Source organism: Notechis scutatus, chromosome 9 (genome assembly GCF_049901735.1).
Source record: "Notechis scutatus isolate UNSWTSFEM ecotype Mainland chromosome 9, rNotScu1.2, whole genome shotgun sequence".
Lineage (NCBI taxonomy): Eukaryota > Metazoa > Chordata > Lepidosauria > Squamata > Elapidae > Notechis > Notechis scutatus.
Window position 1 is genome coordinate 20,577,380 of NC_142017.1, and position 17,121 is coordinate 20,594,500.

The following is a 17,121-nucleotide window of genomic DNA, read 5'->3' on the forward strand; positions in this document are numbered from 1 at the left end:
AATTGGCAACTTCAAATCTCGACCAACCAATGCTCTGTCCTACACACTGGTTTTAAAAAAAATCAGTACACCAAATACAAACTAGGCAGATATGACCTTGTTGACGATCCTCACTCTGTCAAGGACCTCGGAGTACTCATATCGAATGACCTAAGCACCAGAGCTCATTGCAACAGCATTGCCAAAAAGGCATTAAGAGTTGTAAACCTAATCTTATACAGCTTCTCCTCTGGAAATATTGAATTGCTAACTAGGGCATACAAAACCTTTGCTAGACCAATACTCGAATACAGCTCATCTGTCTGGAATCTGCACTTTATTACCGGACATTAATACCATTGAGCGAGTCCAGAAGTATTTCATGAGAAGAGTACTACGTTCTCTGCTCGCAACAGAATACCCTATATCATCAGGCTTGAAATTTTGGGCTTGGACAACATTGAACTACGCCACCTACAGTTGGACTTAAGCATAGTACACAAAATTATCTGCTACAACGTCCTACCATTCAACGACTACTTCAGCTTCAACCGCCACAATACAAGAGCACACAACAGATACAAAGTCAGTGTAAGAGAGTACAACTTCAGCAACAGAGTGGTCAATGCCTGGAATGCACTACCTGACTCTGTTGTTACATCCTCAAACCCCGAATCCTTTAACCTTAAACTATCTACTATTGACTTCACCCCATTCCTAAGAGGCGTGCATAAGTCTCTACCCTCCCCATCCTTATTGTCCCTATTTATTCGTACCTATTTCCTGTATTCTTACTCATGTTTATATTTATACCTATTATTTTGTAAGCGATTGACAAATCAAATAAATAAATAAATAAAAGAAGGAAGGACGGAAGGAGAACAGGGAAGGGGAAGGAAGGAAGGAAGGAAGGAAGGAAGGAGAGAGAGAAAAGAATGGAGGAAGGAGAGAAAAAAGGGAGAGAGCAGAAGGAAGGAAGGGAGGGAGGCAATATCCATTCTTAAGAGATCTGTAAGGGACGTGCATTACCGCACCATCGTCCCTGTCCTATTGTCCCCATTTATTCGTACCTATTCCCTGTATTCTTACTCATGCTTATACTTATACCTATTATCTTGTAAGCGATTGACAAATCAAATAAAAAATAATAAATAAGCGAAAGGTCTTCAAAGAAAAGCAAAAAAGGTCCAGTTAATTCCTGAAAAAGCACCTTTGGGACAACCACGACGGAGAAATTCTACAGACTTTTAGGCAGTTATATATTTATGAGATTTGCAAGTGCGCTTCCCGGGGGTGAGGGGAGAATAAAGCCAGTTGCGGAGCATAAAAAGACGCTTTTTGCAAAGTCTCCCGATTTACCGCCGGCTGGTCAGGCTGCTTTGAAGCAACGCGATGCAACGGTTGCATGCTGCGAATATCCTTTTTTTTTTTTTTTTTTTTTGCGCGCGGTGAAGGCCGGCCAGGGAACGCCTGGGGCTGGCGCAGAGGTCCGCCTCCGGGCTCCCGGTCCTCCTTAAGCCGCAGCCGCAACCGCCTCCCTGCCGCCCGCCCTCGGCACGCCCCGCGGACAGCCATGGCTGCGCGGCGCGCTCTGGGCTGCGCGGCCAGGCGCTTCTCTGCAGCGCCCGCCAAGGTACGGGGGTGACTGACGGGGAAAGGATGGCCGAGCACGGTCCCTCTTGGGGTCGAGCAGCAAAGGACTGGTTTGGGAGGGAAGGCTTCACCCCTTGCACGGAGAAAGCTTGCACGGCTCAGCTGCTGGTCTGCTAGTTTTCTGCTCGCTTGCTTACCTGCCTACCTACCTGAGCCAGGTCCTTGTCTCTTTTCTTGGCTTCTCCCCAGCGCAAAAACCCAATTAGTTGGGGTTTCTCCCTCCACCCCTGGAGTTTTCTGCTACTCCCGGTTTGCACCGGGTGCGTTTGGGCTCCCAGTCGCTGGAGCACCCGTTTGTAAATCTTGTACCGCAAGAGAGCTTCGCTGCTGGCTTGCTTACCTTGCCTACGTGAGACAGGTTCGTGCTTCTTTTCCTGGCTTCTCCCCAGAGCAAAACCCAGTTATTTGATTCCGCCCCCCCGGAGTTTCCTGCTACTCCGGGTTGGACCCGGTGCGTTTGGGCTCCCAGTCGCTGGAACGCCAGTTTGTACCGTAAGGCAGGGGTCTCCAACCTTGGCCACTTTAAGCCTGGTGGACTTCAACTCCCAGAATTCCCCAGCCAAGGTTGGAGAACCTCCTGCCGTAAAGGAACTTTAGAGATTGAAGTTAGTTTAGAGCAGGGGTGTCCAACCTTGGCAACTTTAAGACTTGTGGACTTCAACTCCCAGAATTTCTCAGCCAGGATGGCTGGCTCAGGAATTCTGGGAGTTGAAGTCCACAAATCATAAAAGGACCATAGTCTCCCCCCCCACCCCTTGGATTATTAGAACAAGAGTGGGCAGCCCTGGCGACTTTAAAACCTGTGGGTTTCAGCTTCCAGAATTCCCCAGCCAGCCATGTCTCCGTTAAAGTTGCAAAAGTCTGTAGAGATTCTCAGTCATCCAGGTCGTGGTTGTCCCAAAAGGGGACAACCCTTTTTTTCAGGAGGCAACTGGACTTCCTTGTTTTTTCTCTTTGAAGACATTTCGCTTCTCATCCAAAAAGCTTCTTCCACTCTGACTGGATTGTGGGGAATGGAAGAATTTATATTCCTTGCAAACAGCTGGCCATTTGCATCCTTTGAGAGCAGGGGTTCCCAACCTGGGGTGCGAGACGATAGTCCAGGGGGTGCAAGAAAAGTCCAGGTAAATAATAGGATATTGGCTATATGTTGGCATTTTTTATTTATTATGCAATGGATTAACTTTGTTTTCATTTTAGAGTTAAGTATCGTTATTTAGTGGCCGTCACATACATAGCTGAAAAGATTCAATCCTACCGTATATTTAACGCATTCAGTAGTTCCTAAAGTCTAAATTTCATGGGGTGCGAGGTTCGAGTGAAATTTCTTTAGGGGTGCGGGGTGAAAAAAAGGTTGGGAACCACTGTTTTAGAGGGTCATTGGAGATGTCATACTCCTGGTGGAGACTGACTCTGAGGGAGAGGAGGAACAGCTAACAGGGAGTGGAAAGGTGGCTCCAGAGGTGGTGGAGGAGGCTGGGGAAGGGCAGAGGCCGGCTAAGCAGGCCCTTCCCCTCTCTTCCCTGCGTGCCGTAGGATGGAGAGAGGATGCGCCTGGGTCCTCCTCTGACTGCCCAGCCGGCCTCTGCCCTTCCCCAGCCTCCTCCACCACCTCTGGAGCTCCTCCACCACTCCCTGCTGGCTGTTCCTCCTCTCCCTCGGAGTCAGTCTCCACCAGGGGCATGACACAGGAGCCCTTGGAGGTTTATCTGTGTCAGGTGACCCTGAAGACACAGATAAGCTTCCAAGTGGCCTCAACAGTTCTCCAAAAGTACGCAAATGACCAGCGGTCTGCAAGGAGTATAAATCCTTCTATTCCCCACCGTCCAGTTAGAGTTGAAGAAGCTTCCTGGATGAGAAGCGAAACATCTTCAAAAGAAAAAAGCAAGAAAGTCCTGTTGCCGCATCCAAGAAGCTGCTTCAACTTTGACAGGATAATGGGGAACGGAAGGATTTATATTCCTTGCAAACAGCTGGTCATTTGCAGGGTCATTGAGGCCCCTTGGAGGTTTCTCTGTGTCCTCGGGGTCACCTGAGTGATGCAAATGGCTCCTGTAGTCTGCCGTTTTTCTCTGGAAATCCATTCCTCCTCTCACACTCTCCGAAGGGTGTTCATCCCAAATTGTCGCAATAGATCTTTGCACAGATCGAGTCTGCAGCTGCAGACAAGAGTGGGTCTACAGCAGATCCAGCACGTAACAGTCTGAGGCCGGCAAAGTGGGTGTCTGATGGCAGATCAGAAGTAGAGATCTACTAGATCTCCAGCCTTTTTCCCTGCCTTCGAGATCCCCATCAGAAGCGTTTTGCTGCTGGGTTTTCTTTGGGACGGAAGCTATTTCTGTGGTCTGACCTCTAAAGCTAAGCAGGGCCAGGGCTGGTTAATATTAGAATGGGAATCCTAGAGAGAGCCCGGAAACGGAAATGTTGTCCTGTTCCCAAGAACACGGAAAGGGGAGGGAGGCCTACAAAGCCACCAGGAGTTCAGCTCCACTGGATGGAGCTTTTCCCTTTTTTATAGAAATGGAAATGAATTAGGAATAAGAATAAAAACAATAAGAACTATTAGAATTAGAATTGTTGGTATTAGAATTGAATTAATAGTGTAGAATTGAATAGATTAGAATTAGGAGTATTAGAATTAGGATTGAATGAATAGAATAGAATAAGAATTATTAAAATTAGAATTATTAGAATTGAATTAATATAATAGAATTAGAATTATTAGAATTAGAATTATTAGAATTAGAACTGAATGAATAGAATAAGGAATAGAATAGAATGGAATGGAATGGAATAGAATAGAAAATGGAATAGAATGGAATGGAATGAAGAAGAGAGAATAGAATAGAATAGAATATAGAATAGAATAGAATAGAATAGAATAGAATAGAATAGAATAGAATAGAATAGAATAGAATAGAATAGAACAGAAGTCAAGTCGAGTAGAATAGAGAATAGAAAACAGAACAGGAATAGAGCTGGAAGGGACCTTGGAGGTCTTCTAGTCCAACCCCCTGCTCAAGCAGGAGAACCTCTACCATTTCAGACAAGTGGCTGCCCAGTTTCTTATTAAAAACCTCCAGTGATGAAGCGCCCACAACTTCTGGTGGCAAACCGTTCCACTGGTTAATTGTCCTCACTGTTAGGAATGTTTAATTCCCATTGGTTGGGGCCTGTTTTAGTGCCTTGCGGAAATGGGTGCCAACAGAAAGAAAGGAAAGGATGATCTGCTGAACCCATGGCTAGGAAGGGGGTGCCCATGGGGAATCCTATAATGTGGACTAGCCACTGCTCCCGTTGAGACAGCCGTAAAGGAATTCTGGCCTCCATCTTCTGTCGTCATCTCCACGTGGCCTCCTTTCCTTCCCCAGGAGTGGCTGACAGAGGACTTCCTCAATTCCCTCAGAGCAATTGTGGGGGGCCCCAATGTGTCCACAGCCACCGTCGTCCGTGAGCAACATGGGCAGGACGAATCTATGCACAGGTATGTCTTTTCTACAACGCGCCTGTCGCCAGAACATTTTCAGGCCTCTGGGAGCCTCACGATGCTCCTTGGGGGCTTCTGCCCTCTTTCTCCTCATCTGGAAGAGGAATATTCTTTACTGGCCCAAGGGTGATTGGACACACAGTTTGTCTGCAGTGTGTAAGCTCTCAGTGCATGCCCACAACGAAGTGGTTAGTGATAGATCGGGTGTCTCCTGCTTGGTCCTTCGTGGATGTTGAGGAAATGGGAAATCTCAAACTTTTGAAAGGATTGGAGGCTATATTTGAGCCACGGTGGCTCAGTGGTGAGAGCGCAGTACTGCAGGCGACTTCTGCTGCCTGCTGCCTGCCTGCAATTTCGAATCTCACCAGGCTCAAGGCTGACTCAGCCTTCCATCCTTCAGAGGTGGGTAAAATGAGGACCCAGATGGTTGGGGGACAATAGGCTTACTACAGAGTTTATAAACTGCTTAGAGAGCACTATAAAGCAGTGTGAAGCAATGAAGTCTAAGTGCTATTGCTATTTTCCGTCCTCCCTCCCTCCTTCCATCCATCCATCCATCCATCCATCCATCCATCCATCCATTCATCCATGGTGTGCAGTGGTTAGAATGCAGTATTGCAGGCTAATTCTGCCCACTGCCAGCAGTTCGATTCTCACTGGCTCACTGTTGGTTCAGCCTTCCGTCCCATAAAATGAGGACCCAGATTGTTGGGGGCAAGAGGCTGACTGTAAACTGCTTAGAGAGTGCCATAAAGCACTGTGAAGCAATTAAGTCTGCTATTGCTATTTTCCTTCCTTCCTTCCTTCCTTCCTTCCTTCCTTCCTTCCTTCCTTCCTTCCTTCCATCCATCCATCCATCCATCCATCCATCCATCCATTCATTCATTCATCCATCCATCCATCCATCCATCCATCCATGGTGTGCAATGGTTAGTATGCAGTATTGCAGATTAATTCTGCCCACTGCCAGTAGTTGGATTCTCACTGGCTCAAGGTTAGCTCAGCCTTCCGTCCCATAAAATGAGGACCCAGATTGTTGGGGACAATAGACTGACTCTGTAAACCGCTTAGAAAGGGCTGGAAAGCACTGTGAAGCAATGAAGTCTAAGTGCTATTGCTATTTTCCTTCCTTCCTTCCTTCCCTCCCTCCCTCCCTGCCTCCCTCCTTCCTTCCTTCCTTCCTTCCATGGTGTGCAGTGGTTAGAAAGCAGTATTGCAGGCTAATTCTGCCCACTGCCAGCAGTTCGATTCTCACTGGCTCACTGTTGGTTCAGCCTTCCATGCCATAAAATGAGGACCCAGATTGTTGGGGGCAAGAGGCTGACTGTAAACTGCTTAGAGAGTGCCATAAAGCACTGTGAAGCAATTAAGTCTGCTATTGCTATTTTCCTTCCTTCCTTCCTTCCTTCCATCCATCCATCCATCCATCCATCCATGGTGTGCAGTGGTTAGTATGCAGTATTCTGCCCACTGCCAGCAGTTGGATTCTCACTGGCTCAAGGTTAGCTCAGCCTTCCGTCCCATAAAATGAGGACCCAGATTGTTGGGGACAATAGGCTGACTCTGTAAACTGCTTAGAGAGAGCTGGAAAAGCACTGTGAAGTGGTATATAAATCTAAGTGCTATTACTATATTTGCTGTGATAAGGCTTGGAATAAAAAAATGGATATAGGTAATCCTCGGTTAGCGACCGCAATTGCGACCGGTAGCTCTCTTGCTAAGTGCTGCGGTCACTAAGCATATGACCGCTATAATAATACGTATGACCTCACTTCCACTTCAGTTATTTTATTTATTTATTTTTTTAAAACATGTTTTATTTTCAAGACAAACAATACATAGCTACACATAAAACAAAACATAAAAGCATAAAAAATCTCTTATCTGAAAGTTGCTTAGTCCCGGGTTAAAACTCTTGGTACAGACACAAATTCAAATTCATATTCATTTTACATACCATTTCATATCTTATTAACATTTTCAGTTTTCTATATGTCTTCTCCTCTCCTTTAAATTTTCTCAATTTTATTTTATTTTATTTATCTCCTCTCAATTCATATCATAATATTTATTATTCTTTGTCTGTTCTATTCCAGCCAGCCCTTTATTTTCCTTCTCTAAAAAAAAGAAAAAACTTCTACTGTACACTATATGGAGTATGATGCCTTTATCTCTTTCCCCTACATTTATAATACTTAATATAAAACACATGACATATATTGGGATTCTGTCTGGTACATTCTAAAATTATACTATATTATCAAAAATAATACAAATCAATTCATTAGTATTAATATTCATTCATATCTTAAACATTTAACTCATTACTTTTCAATTAAATCACATACTTTTATGGGAGCCCTATTTTCCATAGTTATATATTATATCCCTCATCATATATTATAACTCATTATTTCATTAAAAAGTACCTCCTTCTTCTACTTCAATTCTCATTTCACAAGAAATTTCGCTAGTATACCATATTCTAATCATTAATATTAACAATCATTTATATCTTAAACATTTTATCCATTTCAATTAAATATCATGCCTTTGTGGGAACACTTATGCTTTTCCAAGATTATTACCCCCCCCCCTCCCCCCACATCACAATCTTGAATCATGTTACGTTACAGTACTCCCTTAACCAAAATTTTCACTAATTTATGTTAAATATTTTATCACATTTTAGGTTACATATTGTTTCTAATTTTCTGTGTTTACTTCTAAATACAAGTATAAAAATGCAGTCTTATGTACCTTTGTAGAATCCCTTTAACCATAAAGCTTATCCATTATCTCTAAAAAAATTTTGCTTCTTAACATCTTGCTCTCCACCATTAGGACTTCTCATCCCTTCCTTTCTTTCTTGTTTCTTCTTCTCCTTGTCCTCTTTAACCCCTTGTCTCTCCACCTCCCTTTTATTCTGTTTTCCCCCTTTCTGTTGTTTCTTAACATAATGTCCCCTTTTCACCTTATTCTTCTCTTTTTGGGCTATTTTTCCAGATCTTAAAGACCTTTTTCCCTTTTTCTCTTGCTTTTTCTCTTCTCCAGTCAAAGTCATTTGGTCATCAAAGATGGCTTCTCCTTCTTCTTTGTCCCCATCATCCTCATTCTGCTTCACATAAGTATAAACCGCCATTTCTAAGTATTGAAAAATAGTGTCAAGACCATCTTCCCCTCCTTGTTTTTCTCTTTCAAATTTTTGATATATAAGTTCCAATCCATCCATAGATGATGCCATTGTGTAGAGAAAAAGTTTTTCCAAACAACCACCCAGATGATTTAATCAGAAGTAATTTCCAAAGGTTCCAAAGTCACCAAACAATCCAAACAGACTATTTCTTTTAGATACCTTCTTCTTCTTCACTTTCTCTTTCTGGGGTTAAAGTAATCACAAATCCTTTTCAAATATATTTTTGGAAGTTTTTAAACTCTTTGTAATTCTAGGCAATCTTCTCCTTATTTTCAAATTTTGCTCTAATTCTTTTTTTCACTCTCCCTTCCCACTCACAGCCAAAAAGGTTTTTTGTTTTTTTTTCCGCTGTCACTTTAGGAAGGAGAGTAGAACAAAGAAAAAAACTTTCCCCTTTAGAATATTTGCAGCTTAAAACTCTCACAGGGAACAATATATTCTTAGCAGCCTTCAAGATTCCAGGTCATTTTCTCCCGTCTTGTCCCGGTTAGAATCAACTTTCACTTTTCTTTCAGCTTCCTCCCTCCTGCACCTGCTTGTCCGGCTGCAGCTTTCTTCGTGGCGGCCATTGCTGACCTCCATTCCTCCGCCTCGGGAAAAGGGGGTTTAGCCGGCTGGGGAGGGGGTTTGCGACACCCCCAAACCCCTTGCCGGATCCCCCCTGTCTTCAGCTCCCTCTGCGGGGCAGCTATATCCCCCAGATCCAAATGGATCGGGGGAACCTTGGCAGTGAACGCAGCAGGGATCGCGCGGTCACGAATCCCTGACGCCGCCGAAAGGTTGCAAACCGGAAGTCCACTTCCACTTCAGTTATTAAGCAAGTCACTCTGGTCATTAAGTGAGCCATCACATGGCCACAACTTATAATTTTATCGCCGGCTTCTCCTTTGATTCTCTTTGTCGGATGCCTGTTGTGAAACACGCAAATGATGATTGCATTGCCACGGGGACACGACGGTGGTCAGAACTGTGAGAATTGCTCAGAGAACTATACTTGGAATAGTCACTAAACAAGGCATTCAGTAAGCGAGGCCTCCCGATATCTCACAATCTTTTCAAAGCCCGAATTGTATGTTGGAAGAATTGTTGCTCTGTCCCCCAAAGGGTTGCATCATCTGTGGTGGGGGCAGAGCTGGGCTGGCTGTTTGCAAAAGCATTTTTAAAAGTTATTAGTTATTCTTTATTAAAAGTTGCTAGTCGGCTAAGGTGCTCCCAGCCTCCTTTGCACAGGTGCAGAGGTGGCATTCAGCAGGTCCTGACCAGTTCTGGAGAACCGGTAGCAGAAATGTTGAGTAGTTTGGAGAACCGGCCAATCGCGCCTCTGACTGTCCCCGCCCTCATCTATTCTCCACCTCCCGAGTCCCAGCTGATGGCTGGGTCTTCTTTGGTTGCCCTGCACAGGAGAACGGAGCTGGAAAGCAGGTTAGTGGGGTGGGGAGGGAATGGGGATTTTGCAGTATCCTTCCCCTGCCACGCCCACCAAGCCACACCCACAGAACTGGTCGTAAAAAAATTTGAATCCCACCAATGCACAGGGAGTCCTTGATTTACAACAGATCATTTAATGACCATTTGAAGTTACAACAGCAGTAAAAAAAGTGACTTGTAGCACTTAGCAATAGCAGTTAGACTTATATACCGCTTCACAGTGCTTTATAGTCCTCTCTCAGCCTCTTGCCCCCAACAATCTGGGTCCTCATTTTACCCACTTCGGAAGGATGGGAGGCTGAGTCAACCTTGTGCTGGTCAGGATTGAACTGTTGGCAGTGGGCAGAGTTAGCCTGCAATACTGCATTCTTAACCACTACGCCACCACGGCTCTTAGATAGATATAGAGATAGATTGGCTGGCTGGATGAATGGATGAATGGATGAATAAATAGAGAGAGAGAGACAGACAGACAGATGGACAGATAGAGAGATAGCAATAGCACTTAGGCTTATATACTGCTTTCCGGCCCTCTATTAGCGGTTTACAGAGTCAGCCTGTTGCCCCCAACAATCTGGGTCCTCGTTTTACCCACCTCGGAAGGACGGAAGGCTGAGTCAACATTCAGCCTGGTTGGATTCGATCTCCCAAATTGCAGGCAGCCAGCAGTCAGTAGAAGGAGCCTGCAGTACTGCACTCTCATCGCTGCGCCACCAAGGCTCATGGCTTATGATGGCTTTTCACACTTATGACCATTGTAGCATTTCCATAGTCAACGTGACAAAAAATCAGACAGTTGGCAACTGACTCATATTTATGACGGTTGCAATTTTCCCGGGGGGTCACACGGGATCACCTTTTGCTACCTTCTGACAAAGTTTGTGGTGGCCTAGAGGTGGAGCTCTCACCTCACAATCAGGAGCTGTGAGTTCGATCCCAGGCAGAGGCTAATATTTGCTCCTGCTTAGACTAGATGACCTCCAAGGTCCCTTCCAACTCTGTTCTTCTATGATGTTCTATGAAGTCAATGGGGAAGACAGATTCACTCAACGGCCATGTTACTAATTTAACGACTGCAAGTGATTCACTTAACGGTGGGAAGAAAAATCGTAAAAACGTCTTGCTTTAACATAAAATTTTGGTCGTAAGTCGAGAACTACCCCGTAAAGAGGCTTGCTATGTCCCTCCCTCCTAGGAACTGCCCCCCAGATGCCGTGGCCTGGCCCCGGACTGTGGAGCAGGTCAGCCTGCTGGCAGCGACGTGCTACAGCCGAGGGGTTCCTGTCATCCCCTTTGGGACAGGCACAGGGCTGGAAGGAGGGGTCACCGCCGTGCAGGTAAGAACTGGAGGAACTGCAGCCAGGTAGAGCAGAGGCTGGCTTGGTCCCTGCAGAGGCTCTTGGGCAGAGGTCTCCAAATTGGGCAAATTTTAAGACTTGTGGACTTCAATTTCCAGAATTCTGGGAGTTGAAGTCCAGAAGTCTTAAAGTTTGCCAAGTTTGGACACCCCTGCTCTCGGGGCTTAATCCTGCATAGGATCTGGCCTGGGAGTTGCTCTCGTTCAGCTGGATCTCAGGGCCTGGATCTTCCAACTCTGCTTGGTCTACATTTTTATTTTTTATTTTTATTTTTTTAAATATACATGTTTTGTAGATGGCACTTAGTGCTGGCACGACTGGTGAAAATGTATCCAACCTTGAAACCAGAATGCTGGAAGATCAAACAAAAGAAAGGAACATTTTTCCATATGTGGTGGCAATGTGTAGAAGTCAAAAAATACTGGAAAGAAAATACAGAGATGGCTTTTTGAGATTACAAAATATAAATTGAAATTGGAACCCAAAACTTTTTTATTAGGTGTGATTAAAGGGAATTTGAGTAAAGATAAAAGATACCTTATTGTACACATCTTAACTTCAGCAAGAATCACTTTAGCACAAAATTGGAAAAGTGATAAAATACCACCAGATGAAGTTCTGATTGAAAAAATAATGGACTGTGCTGAACTAGATAAAATTCACTTTGGAACTGAAAGGCAAAGAAGATCGAAAATATTATGCGACATGGGAGAGGTGGAATGAATGGGTGAAGAATAAGGATAAAAATAATGTATAGTCACAAAACAGGAAACGTGTATATACAATGACACAATAACTGTTAATGGAAATGAGGTTTTTGTATTTTTTGGTCTACATTTTTCAAGTCAATGTGGTTTCTTCGGGGTTGATTGGTGGGACCTTCTGAGCTTGTCTATGGAGACTCTCAGTCCTCCAGGTCAGGGTTGTCAAGAGCCAATTGGACTTTCTTGTTTTTTCTTTGAAGACATTTCGCTTCTCATCCAAGAAGCTTCTTCAGCTCTGACTGGGTGGTGAGGAATGGAGAACTGAAAAAGCTTCTTGGATGAGAAGCGGAATGTCTTAAAAAAAAAATAACAACCCAGAAACTCCAGTTGCCTCTTGAAAAAAAAAGCATTTTTGGGACTTCTGAGCTTTGGTTGGCCAGCTGGGGTAGCATGGATCAATTTTAATTCAAAATTGAGCCTGGCAGGGACTTTGTCGTTTAGATTATATTATATTAACAGAGTTGGGAGGGACCTTGGAGGTCATCTAGTGTAACCCACTGTTCAAGCAGGAGACCCTACTACACCATTTCATACAAATGGCTGTCCAGTCTCTTCTTAAAAACCTCCAGTGATGGAGCACCTACAACTTCTAGTGGCAAGTTGTTCCACTGGTTAATTGTCCTCCCTGTTAGGAAGTTTCTCCTTAATTCCAGGTTGCTTCTTTCCTTGATTAGTTTCCATCCGTTGTTTCTTGTCCTTGCCCGTTGATGCTTTTTGGAGAATAAATTGACCTCCTCTTCTTTACGGACTATAGACTAAAGCACTGTGTGGACGGCTTGCACACTTGACACCAAGCGGTGGCTCCTTCTTGGATGAGTTACATGCACCATCCTGCAGGCCTTAAAACTTGGTTTGTCAACGGCGAGTGCCTGGGCTACCTCAGACCACATTAGGATTTGGTGTGTTGGGTGAGCCAGGCTCGAATGGCACAGGATCCTAGTCCAGAATCCAGAGTTTCCCCAGGCATTGAAACAAGGAGGGAGAGCCAGATTCAAGTCCCACTTCTAGAAAGGGAGACAAATAAGGGGAGGGGGTCGCTCTCTGTCAGCCTGATAACCAACTTCCCTTTTGCACCCTTTGTTTCCCCTCCTGCTCAGTGGCCCTGCCAAGTTCAGCCTGTAGCTGGATGAGCCACCTTAATTAGGAAAAGAACAGACTGTATCAGCCTTCAAGATCTTTTCTACTGCTTTGCATCTTTCAGCTGCCATAAGTAACAGGGGGAGGGGTTGCGTCTGGGAAGAGAGCTGGAGGTGTTACATTCTTGTGTTGTATAAATGAGGAGTGGGGGGGGGAGTATAAATTCCTGCTCTTAAGTTTCTATTCCTTGCTTAGCCTTCTTTTCTCTGCGCAGCTGCAAATCTTTATCAAAATATGTCAAGGTCAACGGACAGAGGCCTCATCACCACCTGAAGATGCCCACATGATCATATTCAGAACTTTTAATTGGAAGAATCTTTTGAACTTTGGGGGGTGGGAACAATTCCATTCCTTTGTATATGTGATCTGCGCGCCTAATTTCTTAGATTCAGAATTTTATCTGAAGCTACCACTTCAATTTTTTAGTAAAAGATTTCTTTCCTCTAATCTATGGAGTCTAAGTATTTCTTTCTTGGATTTTGAATGGAGCACAGACTGACAGACTGTTTCGTTAGCTGGGAGCTAAGAAGGTCTATGGGAGACTCCAGTATCTGCCCTCCTCCCCAATTTGGAATTGTAGGGGGGTTTTCCTAACTTACATTGACGTGAGACGCGATCGTTGTTGTATCATGCAGTATGAATGAGACTATTGCAGTAAATCTCAGTGGGGTTTTAATGCTTTGGGTGCAGCATATTCTCCCCAGCTGGATGGCCATTGGTAGTTGACTGTCAGTAAGACAGTCCGAGCTGTGAGAAATGTGGAGTGGACACCACTAGGAGATTCCATGCCTGCAGCCTAGAGTAGGAATTTGTAGGAGCGTTAACGAAATAACATTGTCTATGGAAAGGACCCTAGAGATCTTCTAGTCCAAGCCCCAGCTCAGGCTGAAGATTTGATTTTAAGAAACTTTCCCCGAAGTAAGCACAGAGGTGGTTTTCAGCCGGTTCTGACCGGTTCTAGAGAACCAGTAGCGGAAAGTTTGAGTAGTTTGGAGAAATGGCCAATGCCCCCTCTGACTGGCCCCGCCAACCCCATCTCTTCTCTGCCTCCCATTGAGGCCCAGCTGATCGGCTGGGTCTCCTTTGGTTGCCCTGCACAGGAGAACGGAGCTGGAAAGCAGGTTAGTGGGGTAGGGAGGGAATGGGGAGTTTGCAGTAACCTTCCCCTGCCACGCCCACCAAGCCACGCCCACAGAACTGATGGTAAAAAAAATTGAATCCCACCACTGATTAAGCAATATGAACCCCAGTGGTGCGATGACTAGAATGCAGCATTGCAGGCTAATTCTGCTGACTGCCAGTAGTTCGATCCTAACCGGCTCAAGGTTGACTCCGCTTTCCATCCTTCTTCTTTTTTAAAAAATAAATTTTATTGATTTTACAATTAAAACAAACCAACAACACATACATAAATGAAAGAGAGAAAAAGAAGAAAGGGAGAAGAAAATAGAAAGAAAAAAATAGAAAACAATTAAAAACATTCTCATCTTCAACAGTTTGTAAGACCTCTTTTTTATCCTTATTTTATGCCAAAAACACACCTAATCCTTACATATATCTGTTTATCACTGCTATGGATTTATCCTATCCTCTTTTGCCTTTTAGTGTGAAGTCTAACTTTGGTCTTTCCATTTGTACCAGCAGTTCCAGCTGTTGTAGTATATTGAAGTGTCTTTATTTTTTAATGCCAAAGTTAATTTGTCCATTTCTGCACAACTTGAAATTTTTTGAATGATCATCTCCTCTGATGGAACATGAGGCTGCTTCCAACATTGTGCTAAAGCCAATCTGGCCGCTGTCAAAATGTATATTATTATATATTTCACTTTTTTTGATATTTGTTTATCAAAGATCCCTAACAGAAAGGACTCTTGTTTGAATTCGATCTGTTCTCTTGTCATTTCTTCCAGCCAATTTCTAATTTTCTGCCAATATTTTTGAGCTTCTGTACAGGACCACCACATATGGAAAAAAGTTCCCTCTTTTTTTTTGCATTTCCAGCAATTCGGACTCATATTGGGGTGCATCTTCGCTAATCTTGAAGGAGGAAGGTGCCATCTATAAAACATTTTATAGGCATTTTCTTTGTATGCTACCGATTTTGTAATTTTATTATTTCTACCCCAGACGTTTTCCCATTCTGTTATGGTGATGCTACGTCCTATATTCCTACTCCAGGCTATCATGTTCCCTTTTACAATTTCTTCTTCTAATTCTACTTCTAATAAATAATTATAAAATTTTGTTATATTTTTTTTTGCCTGATCCTAATAAAATTTTATCTAATTGCTGGAGTTTATTGTTAATTCCAAATTCTTTCTTGTCCTGTTTATATCTACTTTGAATTTGAAGATATGCCCACTGATCAATTTTTAGTCCCCGCTCTTGAAGTTCTTGCCGCGATTTCAAATTTCCTTGTATATCCAATAGATCTTTATATTTAATCATTTTAGTGATATCCAGATTATTTGGGGGAATCATCACCTCCATTGTTGAAATCCGAATTGGTATTTTTAAATAGTGTTTTTTCCATATTTTCTTCCAATTAGTTAATAATGAGTCTCTGATTAGGTGTCTGTGAAAATATTTCTGGCTAGTTTTCCCTACATCCCATAAAAAAGCATGCCACCCCCTTTGCAAGTCATGGCCTTCTAAGAATAATATTTTCTTATTGGTTAAATTCACCCATTCCTTCAACCATACTAAAGAGGCTGCACTATAATACAACTCCCAATTTGGAAGTGCCAGCCCTCCCCTGCTCTTCATATCCTGCATTGCCTTTAAATTTATTCTAGGTTTTTTCTCTTGCCAGATAAATTTTACAGTTATTTTATTAAGTTCTTCAAAAAAAAATTTGTGTACTTTGATTGGGATCATCTGAAATAATTAGTGCTAATCCTGTAAGCTTCATCAAACTCCCTTAAGATGTCATCTTTATCCTTTTCCAATAGTCCAGCCAGTATTCCTGCCATTAGTTGTTCCAAGTCTTCTTCTTTGGATTCCACTACATTTTGGAATCTCAAGTATGTAGCAGCCTTACATTATTTGCATATATAGTGCTGTAAAGGGCTATGGGGCGGGCATAGAACTTTTAAGTGTTATTGCTATTGCTAATATCAGCTGCATCTTTGTAATCTGTGTCTTGGAGTTGTGTGAAACCTGCCTATGTTTTCTCCCAGGGAGGGGTGTGTGTCAACCTGACAAAAATGGACCAGATTTCTGAGCTTAACCCTGAAGATTTCACAGTTGCTGTGGAGGCGGGAGTGACGCGCAAAGCACTGAACAAATACTTGCGAGAGAGTGGCCTCTGGTTCCCTGTCGGTATGGCAGCTTGGAGACAGGTGGGGGGGTAATCAGTGGACCAAGGTTGGGGGGGGGGCTCCCCTAGCAAAGTTGGGAGGGGCTGTGTCGATATACCTGTCCAGGTGCTCCAGGTGAGGCTCAGGCAGGACCCCTGGAGAAAAGTTCAAAAATAGCCAGATAATGGCCAAAACGTGTGTGTGTGTGAGCAAACCTATACTTCCATGGATGCTCTTGTGGGTGTGTGCAAAGCCACACTTCCATGTTGTCAGGATTCCAGCAGTTTCCCCCATTTAAATCCTGAGTCTCGAGCCAAACTTCCAAAACTTAAAAAAAGATTTATTGGAAGTCAAACTGTCCAGCACTGCCTGGGTGTAGCCAACTCTGAGACACATAATTCATTGTCACCCTTGACCCTGGTTTCCCCCCCACCCCCTGGGTGTATCATAATTCATATTCTCCAATGGGACACATCCATAGCCAAGAGTCATCAATCAGGCTCTCCAGTTAGATGTTTGCAAGGCAGGAACTTCCGTCACTTAGTTACTATCTTTGAAAACATTTATGGAATGCACTTTTGGTTTTGCAAGCTGCTGCACTGCTCCCCCCTCCCTTTCTCTTGGCAACTCTAAAAAGACCAGAGAAATATTTTATGAGTGGACACATGTCCTGATGGAGCCCCTGAGAACCCTCTAAGCATTGCCTTCAAACTGTAATTTTTGACTCTGAAGGGAAAGATAAAAGGATGGAAGTGATTTTGAGCAGTCATTTATTTACATTCACAATCTGTAATAGAAAAGATAAATTAATGCAAGTTGC

General features: G+C 43.7%; 1 protein-coding gene across 1 annotated transcript in view; it reads left to right on the forward strand.

Annotated features, from left to right (window-relative positions):
• The first annotated feature begins 1,542 nt into the window (after positions 1-1,542).
• LDHD (lactate dehydrogenase D) overlaps positions 1,543-17,121 on the forward strand; it is a 29,467-nt gene continuing 13,888 nt past the window's right edge. Inside the window, exons 1-4 of the mRNA XM_026680138.2 lie at positions 1,543-1,612; positions 5,004-5,116; positions 10,939-11,080; positions 16,182-16,323. Coding sequence (XP_026535923.1) covers positions 1,553-1,612; positions 5,004-5,116; positions 10,939-11,080; positions 16,182-16,323 — 457 coding nt within the window. The 5' untranslated portion in view covers positions 1,543-1,552. The remainder of the gene's footprint in view (positions 1,613-5,003; positions 5,117-10,938; positions 11,081-16,181; positions 16,324-17,121) is intronic.